Raw genomic sequence first — 12,652 nt, 5'->3', positions numbered from 1 at the left:
ACACTCTAAATGATTATGATATTATAATAAGAATTAACACTAAGAAAAATCATGAAATAAAAACCAATTTTAGAGACAAAAAATAATTAGTTGTTATAGTGACTAAAATAGAGACTATTTGAGAGATTAAAAAAATAGTTTATAAATTGATATCTAATTAACAACCAAAGTTTTTGCTATTAAATTTAGAATATAAATAATTGATAGTTAAAATCTTGTTAGCTAATTAGATACCAATTTAAAAACTATTTAACAATAATAAAAACTAATTTAAAAACTAATTTTTGTTTAGTTTTTAAAATAATATTTAATTTTTTATAACAACTAATTATTTTTTTTTTCTAAGATTGGTTTCTATTCCATGATTTTCTTGTAGTGTAAATTTTTAAGTCTAACTTAATTTTACAAAATTGGCTTATAAGATAAATTTTATCACACTTTTATATTATAAAATGTTGATATTGAATTTCTAACCATCTGTCTATGAAGATTGTACGAAGTTGTTTACAATGTTTGATTATATCTTGTTTATATGAGAGAAAAAAAATAGACATTTTAAAAAAACTAATTGCTGAAATCTCCAAAGACAAACTAGAAGATACGTTATGTACACTTAAGGGGTTACATATATATATTCTTAATTTGTCATGCCGTAAAGATGAAACTGTATGTCCATTTCATAAACTGGTACAAATGTTTGTTGAGAATCGTTGTACTTTACCCTATATGGGTGGACCAAACCAGCGTCTGAGTCTGACCACTCATTGCAGTAGAAAGGAACAGAAAATAAACATCACCCCAGAAACTCAATGAACTAGCTTAGCTTCAAAAGGTGTCCTTGGTTGATAACGACTTTGTGTAATACGCAAGAAAAAGGAAAAATAACAGAAATTTCTGGATTTGGTTTCTCATTTTTATTTTGGCTTCTTTGTGCTTTATAATATGGACCTTACATCTTAACTCTTAAGTATCCCTTCTACCAACTTGTTAAAAGGGACATTACAGCAGAGAGTAGCTCTTTATAAGCTTGTCCTTTCTTCTCTATCTTGCAGTGCATTCACGACTGAGAAGCTACTGTGAGATAGAGAGCTCAAAAGGGGTGGCTATGGCAGCGTTTGGGATTCGAATCGTCTTATTGCTTGCAGCTTTCTTGCTTCCACTATCCGTGGAAGCTATGGTTCGCCACTACAAGTTCAATGTAGGTGCATTATTATGTTATTTTCATTTTGTCGTGTTACTCATGCAAAGCATATAGTAGGTTTTGTTTGGGCAATAAGACATGAAGATAAAACCTGCAAGAAGAACATTATATATACTTTCATTGATCTATTTGTCTCCATGCATGTAAAAGAAAATGTATATGTTTTGAAAAGTATATGATGATCATTGCTTTGTGTTATCTTTTTCTTTGTTCTTCCACTCGATTGAATTTTAGATTACTACAGAAACGTTTGAATGCAAGAGTTTACAGCACCTTTTTCTTAAAACTATTCAAGTTTTTTAATGACTGAATTCTGAGTAAATTTGTCTAGCATGTGAATGAACTGGCAAAATATTTAATTTGCTCAATTGACTTTTTAAAAATAATTGATGACAGTTAGGTCATGGTTTAATAATATCTAGTATAGTTAAGACCATCACCTGTAAAATTTAAGAGTTGAGACATATTTTGGTGAGGAAATAAAGACATACAATATATTTTTATATAGTTGACTAAACCAGAAAGGATAAGTGAAGCCGAGTCATAAAATCTTTGTAATTGGTTCAATTTAGCCTATATGGCTTTGTGCCTACCATGCCATGCCTTTACCAAACAGCAAAGTGAGTGTGAATTTTTTAGCAAGTCAATGTCTTAAATTTGGTAGAAGTTGCAGTTGCACTTTTTTTTTCCCTCTTTATTATTGGTCAAGAGAGTTGTTGCAGCAAACTAACTCCACATTCCTGTATGGTGTAACCTTTAGTTGGATGGTGTATTTCACAGGTGGTGCTGAAGAATGCCACAAGATTGTGTTCAACCAAGCCCATTGTCACCGTAAATGGAAAGTTCCCAGGTCCCACCATCTATGCTAGGGAAGATGACACTGTTCTGATTAAGGTGGTCAACCATGTCAAATACAATGTTAGCATCCACTGGTGAGTGTGCTAGAGTTTTCTTGTTCTAATCTCTGTTATATCTGTCATTCATTATAATATTAACATTTAATCAGAATGTAATGTCATTGTAAAACATTTTATACTAATTGTTGGCAAATTAGTTATTTTTATAATAAGTACTTTAAGATTATCAGTGAACCGTTTGAAAATCATCAAGTAAATTAAAGTCTTATTATATTAAAGGTTATTGAATGGATTAAAATTGAACAGGCATGGTGTGAGACAAGTGAGAACAGGTTGGGCTGATGGGCCAGCATACATAACACAATGCCCAATTCAACCGGGTCAGGCCTATGTCTACAACTTTACCCTTACAGGCCAGAGAGGCACACTTTGGTGGCATGCACATATCCTCTGGCTTAGGGCCACTCTCCATGGAGCCTTGGTCATCCTACCCAAGCTTGGAGTACCTTACCCTTTTCCCAAACCAAATATGGAACAAGTTATCATACTAAGTAAGTTCTACTACTCTTTTCTTGTGCTGTTACACATATTGTATAGTCATTTGTTATGAACATATCATAATAGTGTAACATGATAGAAACCATAGTATACTCTCAATATTTGAATTTGGTTCAGGTGAATGGTGGAAATCAGACACTGAGGCTGTAATAAATGAAGCTTTGAAATCTGGTTTGGCACCTAATGTCTCTGATGCTCACACAATCAATGGTCATCCAGGACCTGTCCAAGGCTGTGCTTCACAAGGTAAAGTCAGATAACTAAACTCTAGCCTTTTGGTGTGATTAGACCAAGCCAATGTGACTCAAAAATTGCAATTAACAAGTTCTACTCAATAGTTAAAGCCAAAGGAAAAAAAATGGAAAACTCAAAAGTCACATCTTATTTTCTCTTTATTTTTGGACTTCAAATATTTGTAAGAAAAATGTTTGAAAACAAAAAACAATGATCCTTAATTTTCAGTTAATCCAAACATGCGATTGACAAATAACTTTCTTTGGTGTGCAGAAGGATTTAAGTTGGATGTTCAACCAGGAAACACCTACTTGCTAAGAATCATCAATGCTGCACTCAATGAAGAGCTTTTCTTTAAAATTGCTGGTCATGAACTCACTGTTGTTGAAGTTGATGCAGTCTACACAAAACCATTCAAAACTGATACCATTGTCATAACACCCGGCCAGACCACAAATGTGCTTCTAACAGCCAAACATGCAGCTGGAAAATACTTGGTTGCAGCCTCTCCTTTCATGGATGCTCCTATTGCAGTAGACAACAAGACTGCCACTGCCACATTACACTATTCAGGCACCCTTAGTTCCAGCCTCACCACCCTCACTTCCTTGCCTCCCAAAAATTCCACCATTCTTGCTACCAGTTTCACTGACTCTCTCAGAAGCTTAAACTCTAAAAAGTATCCAGCCAGAGTCCCTTTGAAGATTGACCGAAACTTGCTCTTCACTGTTAGTCTTGGTATCAACCCTTGTGCTACTTGTGTGAATAATAGCAGGGTGGTAGCAGATATCAACAATGTTACCTTTGTGATGCCTAAAATTTCTCTTCTCCAAGCACATTTCTTCAAAATTAAGGGAGTTTTCACAGATGATTTTCCTGGAAATCCTCCTGTATTTTATAACTTCACAGGAACACAACCATCCAATTTAAATACCGTGAATGGAACAAGGCTATATAGACTTGCTTACAATTCTACAGTTCAATTAGTCTTGCAAGATACTGGAATGTTAACACCTGAGAATCATCCTATTCATCTCCATGGCTTCAATTTCTTTGTAGTTGGTAGGGGACAAGGGAACTTTAACCCCACTAAAGACCCCAAGAAATTTAATCTTGTAGATCCTGTGGAAAGAAACACAGTTGGAGTTCCTGCTGGGGGGTGGACTGCTATCCGATTCAGAGCTGATAATCCAGGTAAATTTGTCAATTCTGTCATCTAAACGTAAATTTTGATTCTAAAAAAATTGTACACAAAGACATAGTAATTTGGATTTCACATTTTTTAAGAAGAAAACTTCAATACAATTTTTTAAGTATTGTTTATATTATTCTTTAATCAGAATTAAGGTTTTCTTTGGTAACGAGTACAATAATCCCTTAACACAAACTCATATTACTTATGTTACTCATGAAACTCTAATTTTGATTCAAGAATAATACAAACAACACTTAAAGAATTATATCCAAGTGTTTTTTATGTTATGAATTATATGATAAATGGTATTATGTTTTGTTAGGTGTCTGGTTTATGCATTGCCATTTGGAAATTCATACAACATGGGGACTGAAGATGGCTTTTGTTGTGGACAATGGTAAAGGACCAAATGAATCTTTATTACCTCCTCCAAGTGACCTCCCCAAGTGTTGAGAAAGTTACTAACATTCTATGCACAATGAGGAAGGGAAAACATAAAGAGAATTCTGTATGCCAAAGGGAAGAACAGTCAAGGCTAATAACAAGATTTTTATAGAGTAAAGAAATCAGAAAATGCTCAAAGTGGAATAAGACCAAATCAAGTTGGCATGTATTTTTTTTTTGCTTTTTCATCATTTTTTTTTATTGTTTGTACTCATTTTTCACCTTCTTGAATAATATTTTTTGCTTTAATTATACTTATAACTATTCTTAATTCATCACAAAGTTGTTATTATCAAAGAAAACTAATATTAATTGTATCCTTTCTATTTAAATATCTAGTTTTTATTTTGTGTTTCATTCTAGTTTTTATTGACTCTTCTATTTTTTTTAGTTAGACCTAGAAAAGGCCTATTGTTTATATATATTTTCATCATTTGTTTTGATTTTAATAGAAAAATCACAAAAAATATTCTTTCTCATATATTTTTCTTTTTTATTTCTATCTGTTTTTTTTTTCATAATAGTTATTGTCAAAGTATTGTTTATATGTTATACTAATCATATGCAGAGGAAATTCTATTTGAGTTAACTTTTTTATCAAAGTTAGCGTTAGCCAGTACTTAATTTTATATATTTAAATTCATGAAAAATGTTACAAACATATTTTATAATATAAGAAACAATTTTTTGGGGTCAACTAATGTCACGCCTAATAACAATTTCAAAACGTTATTGCTGAGAAAAAAAAACAATTTCAAAACGTGATTATGGGTTACATAAAAATTGGTTAGATCAATCAGTATCAAACTATACAATAGTTTTTATTATTATTGAGATTTATTATTAAAAAAATAGGAGGTTCTATTTTTTATTTGGTACATTGTGTAGTTGCATTGAATTGTTGTTTGTGTAAAATTACGAACAAGCTCAAAATAATGTGGCCAAGCATCGGAAACCGCGTAGTTTTTTTTCATGGGCCAAAGTCCAAAGAAGATACACGCTAACAAACTTTGAAATCAATTCATGTAGGTAGCATATAATTTGGGGTGTTTCTTCCTGCACCCCTACATTTTTTAAAATACCAAAATTAGCCTTGTTATTTTTATTGGAAAAGGCACTGTTATGGGTTTATATGTTTCTGGAATGTGAGTTCCGAAAAACCTATGGATTGGTGGATCTAGAATCTATTTTTTTAACTTATGGATTGGTAATCTAAAATGTATTTTTTTTACTTATAAATTGGTGAATCCATAATGCAGTTTTTGACTTATGAACGGTGGATCCAGAATGTATTTTTTTATTTTTGATGTTTGGTTGTATTTTTCAATAATTTGTTGGAATTTCATGGTAAAATGTAAATTTGTAGAATAATAGACAATGACAAAGGATTTGTTGAACTTCATTATTAATTAATTTTAGGATTCATTGAAAAACATAAACATTCTTATGCAATCTCCAAAGCTTAGTCTTTATATGTAGTTATGAGGTTGTAATCGAATTCATAAGTTGTCAAGAGTTACTCATTCACTTTAATATTATACTTCGAGTATTTCTTCAGTACCCCTTCAATATTCTACAATCCAGTGAGTGATTCACTGGTGCCAGCTTATTGATTTATAAATTTGATTACAACTTCATAATTACATATGAAGATCAAGCTTAGCGATTGGATATAAATGTTTATGTTTATGTTTTCCAATGAGTCTTAAAATTATTTAACAGTAAAGTTCAACAAATTTTTTGGTATTGTCCATACTTTACAAATTAACATCTTACCATGAAATTCCAACAAATTATTGAAAACCACAATCAAACATCAAAAGTCAAAAAGTGCATTGTAGATCCATCAATCCATAAGTCAAAAAATGCATTCCGAGTCCACCAATCCATAAGTCAAAAAATACATTCCAGATTCACTAATCCATAAGTCAAAAAATACATTCCAATCCGTCAATCAATAAGTCAAAAAAATGCATTACAAATCCACCAATACATAAATATCCTGAACCCAATTTCCAAAAATCTATAAACACCATGCTAATGCAAGTTTACTATATTTAAAAAAAATCAAATAATATTTAACATAATTAAACTAAAATTGTCACCAATTAAACTTTCACATGATTTAACATAAAAATACATCTAATATAAAACAGAGTGGGACTAACTTCAATTAAATTTTAGTAGTCCAAATCTACTTTTCATATTTTTATATGCAACACGTGTATTTATATTTTAAGAAAAACTAGGGACCAATCCACTCAAACCACAAAATTTCATGAATGAGAAGAAATAGTATAATTTTCCTTATACCTCTGTGAAGACTTAAGGTTTAATGAACTAAAAGGTTGATGATGACTTATTGCGACAAAATACTATTAAAACCCTATTGATTAGTTAAGAATTAAAATCAATAATTGATTAAAACATATCCAAGTTTAGAATATAGTTTTAGAAAAGAAAAAAAAAAAACTCATGCATGTGATGTTCCTCAAACTCTTGTATATTTTTCTCTGATAAACTATATGACAATTTTAAAAGACAGATATCAGAGAGCTTACACTTATTCTACTTTATTTCGTAGTTAGGTTATGCTCTTGAAAAATAATCAAAGAAATGAAAAAGATTAAGGTATCAAATTTTGAAAGAGAAAAAATAAATGAAGAATGAGATGGGGGAAGAGGATAAGAATTGCGTTTAGTCAACTTTGAAAAAAAAAAGATTTTCTTTCCATCTTCATATTTCTATTAACATTCCATATTTAATAAATTCATTCCAATATCTTAAATAACCCAAGTCTAATCAAGGGAAACTCAATAAAATTTTATTCTAAATATTTAGCTTTTTATTAAAGTTGTGTTTGAATTAAGGAAGATAAATATAAGATAAGTATGGAGATTTAAATGAGTAGATGTATGAGTATTTGAGATCAACTTTTAAAGATGTCGAGATTGCCAACTCGTACGTAAAACTATATATTATGGGTGGTCCGATAACGGTTTGATAGTGGGTGACACAATAGTCTCAACACAAACACTTGATAGGATAGACTCGAAATGACTTTGATATCAGATTACGAAGTGGACTTTAAGCTTAACTCGACTCCATAAAATCAACTCATGGGATGAGATTTGCACCCATCTATATACTATGAAAGACTCTAATCTCTAGTCAATGTGATATCTTCAACATATATTTTTTTATATTTTATAAATAAATGATATTATTATTCAAAAGTATATTCCTCCCTTCTTAAAATCACAGGTCCAAATGAATGATATATCTTTAATTTCCTACTCAAATAATACATCACTGAAACCTAAGTGTGTTGACATATATTCATACTCTTATAAACCTAATTTATTTTATAATTGGTCGGTATATTATAAATATAGTATTCGGCAGCGTGGTGATTGAAATAATTAAAGTTTAGAGCCTTAACAACTCAACAGTATTTATATTTTAATTGTTAAAAGTAAAACCAAAAATAATTTTTATATTATAACTGTTAAAAGTAAAAATAGAAACAATTTTTTTACTAAAGTGTAGATTGATGTAATTTTGAAAAGGTTTTTAATATTGTGTATTTGAATGGAGAAATGTTTAATAAGATCGATGTTTGGCTGGATTTGCACGCGCGCACATGAGTTGATGCAGTGACGAACACGCATAACGGAGACCCAACAAAAACCGAACCCCACAATGCACACACTCTGTCTCACTTTTACACTAACCACAATCGATAGGGAATCTTTCCATTTATGGAAACTATTTGTAGTTTCCTCCTCCCACTGCCCCCAACATCTTCTTTTTTTTATTCATTCTTTCAATTTAATAATCTTCTTCTTTCTACTCATTTCATTCTCTCCAAAACATTCAACAATATCTCCACATGCCTATCAAGGAACACAAATAATTACCAAATCCCATTGCTAACATCTAAACACCATTATCTTATCATCTATACTCTTTTTTTTTTTACTTTATTTCCTTGGGAGTTCAATCAAATATTTTCAAAATAAAATCACAATGAAAATACTAAATATTTAAAAATACTTGTAGTATGAAAATGATTGAAATGAGTTTGTCTCTAAGACTTTGTTTGCTCATATGGATGTACTAGAAAAGAAATGAGAGGATATCAATTATTTGGATTCAGGGTTTTGCAGGGAAGAGGAGGAGATGATATACATGTGAACAGTAAATATCTTCTCCCCTCAAAATAAAGAGATGTATAGGGCAAGCCACATCAGCATATGTTATTTTTGAATTTACCCTCATTCATCTGCAATGATTTTTAATATCAGGTTACAATCAAAACAATAACAAATATTAAAAAAAAATTAAAAATCTTTAAAAAAAAACTAACAATCATTTCACATATAAAAGATTTATTATAAAATAAATCATACTACAAGTACTTGAATAGTCTAAAATTTTGAAAAAAAATCAATTTCATATTATAGTATAGAAAAAAAATATTTAATCATTATTATTATTATTATTATATATTATGTAAGAATTATTGTATGTATATGTTGGGGTTTTATTTTACATGTTGGATAAGAGCAACACCATGAGTTGTTGCATTTTGTTAACAAAAAAAGAACATTTAAAAATTTCAAGAGACAAAATAGTTTTGTTTGCTTTTGTTTCCCCGATAAGTGAATGCATGCACTCTACATAAACAATATGAATAATATATTGCAGAGACTATGAGGGACAAAACAAAAAGTTTCCAAAGAAATAATTAAGTGTAATCATTCTGTTAAAAAAATTATAATAATCTCTTCCATCTAAAAGGGAAAATAAATTAAATGAAAATGCAGATTGATCCCAACATTCGACACACGCTATAATCATCTATACCAATTACTTATTGATTAATGATAAATCTGCATCAAAGAGCCTTTTAACATATTTTACTGTGACACTAAGCATAGAATTAGTTTATGTTTAACCAAGATAAAAATATCAATATTTTATTATTTAAAAATTTATTATATTTTTATTGTTGGGTATGAAGTCAAGACCAATTGGTTGGGCTAACAATACACCATGTACACATTTGAAGCGCAGGTGAACATTGTTCGTGACTTCAAGTGGGAGATTGTTGGATATGAAGTCAGGACCAATTGGGTTGGGCTGAGTAGACACCATGTTTTAGTGAGTGGGTATCCCTTTATTATTTCTATTTATCTCTATTTAAAGAGATCATTGTACTTGTAATCACAACAGGTAATAGTTGCCCGTATGATGTAGGTTGCAGTTGGCGACTAAATCACGTTAAATCTTGTGTCGTTTATTAAATCTTGTGTCGTTTATTTTTCTGCAGTTGATTCGTGATTGTGTGTTGCTTCCGCGTGAATTTTTTTCATCATTTATAACACTTTTTTTTTTTACCTTTTCTTTGAATTTTTGAAAAGAAAAAAAATCATCTTTATATCTGTTAACATTTAACATTTTGATGATGAGGAGAACAATTAAATCTTATCGAAAGTCATTTTTTTATGGAAAGGGTTGCATGTCCGAGGTTATGACATTGCATGTGAGGTTTTATGGGATAAAATAAATTTATGTTATAGTTTAGAACCTTATGTTTAAATTGTTGATTATAATATTTTATGTGTATGTTTAGGGTTTTTTAGACTAAGTTTAAGTTTTGTTAAGGAAGTTGTAAAGGTAACAGAAGTTAGATAAATTTTATTTGTTTTATTCTTTAATCTATTTTATCATCATCATATATATATATTGTTTTAATTTTTATTGTCTGTGTATGTGATAGTTAAAAGTTCTCAAAGATCTGTAATATGTTAAACTTAAAAAATTAAATTAGTTTTAATAAAAACTAAACTAAATCACTTGTTAGTTTAGTTTAAAATACTGCACTGAATTATTTGATGACAGTTTAAAAATTGAAAGAAAGAAAAAAACATAAAATGAAAGTTTCATTGTGTTTAGTTGTACAGTATTAAATAATAAATGAAGATAAACAGTGTAAAAACATGAAATGAGATAAACAAATATTTATTTGAAAAAGTCGAACTCATTGACTATATAGAAATGTATTGAGGGCCGAATAATAAAAATAAATTAAGTCAGCCAAGTTTTTTATAACTCATTTTTCATGTGCATTTGTTGCATTGGATGAGATTGATTGATTACTTATTTATCATAAAATATTAAGTTTTATAGAACAAATAGAATAAATATAAACAAAAGTCATTTAATAGTTTTTTATTTTAAATTTGTTGGTTTTATATTAAAATTTAAAATTTCCACTCTCTTTTATTTTAAATCCATGATTCATGTGTTTATATTTTCTTTTTAATTCGACTAAGGATAATGTGACCCTTAGTTGGTTTGCTTGATGGCAATTTAGATGTTATTGGTTTGATATATTTTGTTAATTAGTGTTGATTGTAAAACACGATCGTGAACATCTTTTGACACGAAAAAGATGTCAACACAACAATAAATCATAAAAAATATTTACTTGAATCATGTAAGAACATTGACACATACATTCTTTTAAGTTAAAGTTAATTATGATTATTTTTTAATTGTTATTATTAAAGTTTTTTATTAATATTATTTATTAATTGATGTTATTTATAATTTTGATTATTAATATTAACAACTTTTTTATCATATGTCAAATGATTTTTTTTTCTATCAACCTACATTATTAGGTTATTTCTATTGAAGTTAATTGAGATTATTTTCCATCAATATTGATGAAGAGAATGTAGGTAAAAGTTGTTATCAATATTCATGAGAAAGTAGGTCAAAAGTTGTTATCAAGTAAGATCTTTTTATCAATATAAATGAAAATTTTGTTTATGTAAATCAGAGTTTTTAGTTAATATGATATGACTACTTTTATAGTTACATTTTAAAATTATTTATCTATAAATATATTTTTATTAATGTTTGTAGGAATTACTTTTCAGTGAATATTAAGTTTTTTTTTTTAAATCTGCAGTGATCATTTTATAGTCAGTGTCTACAATATTAGTCTAATAACTTTTATATTTAATAATACTTTAAATATTGTATCTAAATAAAAATAAATAAATTTAATAAATTTCAATTATTATGGCTAACTCTTATTGTGTTGTTTGTTTTTACAAACAAATTATTCTGAGGGTCTAGCATTTTCATTCCATGCGTTTTTTTTCTAGGAACATCAATGCATTATGAAGTTTCGATTTCTCGAATTTCTTCAGTTCGTCTTTTGTTTACTGGTGTATCATCGATACTTTATCTATGAATTTGTTCTTCTATTTAAATTTTTGTACTGTTAATAAATTTATATTTATGTTTTTTTTTTAATAATTTGTTCCTGATAGTTTTTACGACATTTCCTTATATTATGGATCTACACATTTATGAAGAATACAATATCTTACTCTATATATTATAATTTTTTCTATGGAAACAAAGTAAAGAACTGGATAGAAAAATTATATTCGTATTCATTTTTCTTTATTAAATTTGTTTCACTTTCTTTTTACATGAGTTTATAATTTTGTTTAAAATTAGACTATGATATTGAAGAATTTTAGTACAGATTTTTATGTAGGATTTTTTTTAATTGAGTATGTGTAATTCAAATTTAAAAATAAAAATATGAGTTTTCAATTGTTCTAATTTATTGGCCGTGTATTTCTTATGCCCTGGGACAGGGGTTGTTTATTTAATATTAATTTATTATTTTTCAAAATATTTTTGTCATGTAATGCAGAAATAATTTATATGGGCAAACTAATATTTTCGTAAGAAATCAAGTAAAAAAATTGAAGGAAAGTGTTTATCATAATAAGGCTTTTTTGTCATCAGTTGTATGTCTTTTATATTTGAAGGTTAGATTTTTTTTTTAATTTGATTTTCATTTATATCATTTAACATAGTTTATCTATATTTTAAAATATTTAATTTAGTATATTAACTTTTAAAAATAGCCCAATGCTACACTTCCGTAAAATTGATATTACCATGTATTAATAGAATTTGACAAAAAGGGTCAACATTGATCATTTATAATAATTATTTAAATTATATATTAATAATATTTTGTTATTATTAAAATTATAAAATTTGTTGTGTTGATAATATAACAGTGAATAGAAATCAAAATCTTATTTTAAACGTGATTAGTTT

The 12,652-nt window shown here is 28.4% G+C and overlaps 1 protein-coding gene across 1 annotated transcript; it reads left to right on the top strand.

Annotated features, from left to right (window-relative positions):
* The first annotated feature begins 930 nt into the window (after positions 1-930).
* Positions 931-4,750, top strand: LOC137831445 (laccase-4-like). Its single transcript, XM_068639121.1, has 6 exons — positions 931-1,198; positions 1,982-2,133; positions 2,365-2,609; positions 2,734-2,862; positions 3,124-4,044; positions 4,368-4,750. Exons 1-6 carry the CDS (start codon positions 1,106-1,108, stop codon positions 4,496-4,498), a joined length of 1,671 nt encoding a protein of 556 aa, XP_068495222.1. The 5' UTR covers positions 931-1,105; the 3' UTR covers positions 4,499-4,750.
* Positions 4,751-12,652: the final 7,902 nt, after the last annotated feature.

The sequence above is a fragment of the Phaseolus vulgaris genome, chromosome 6 (genome assembly GCF_000499845.2).
Source record: "Phaseolus vulgaris cultivar G19833 chromosome 6, P. vulgaris v2.0, whole genome shotgun sequence".
Lineage (NCBI taxonomy): Eukaryota > Viridiplantae > Streptophyta > Magnoliopsida > Fabales > Fabaceae > Phaseolus > Phaseolus vulgaris.
Note: the sequence above shows the minus strand (reverse complement) of the source record. Positions and strands in the feature narration are given on the sequence as shown.

Excerpts from the sequence above, each read along its gene's own strand:
- LOC137831445 (XM_068639121.1), top strand. The coding sequence starts at position 1,106 with ATGGCAGCGTTTGGGATTCGAATCGTCTTATTGCTTGCAGCTTTCTTG. Across the intron at positions 2,610-2,733 it reads GGAACAAGTTATCATACTAA|GTGAATGGTGGAAATCAGAC; the intron begins GTAAGTTCTACT and ends AATTTGGTTCAG. Across the intron at positions 4,045-4,367 it reads ATTCAGAGCTGATAATCCAG|GTGTCTGGTTTATGCATTGC; the intron begins GTAAATTTGTCA and ends ATGTTTTGTTAG.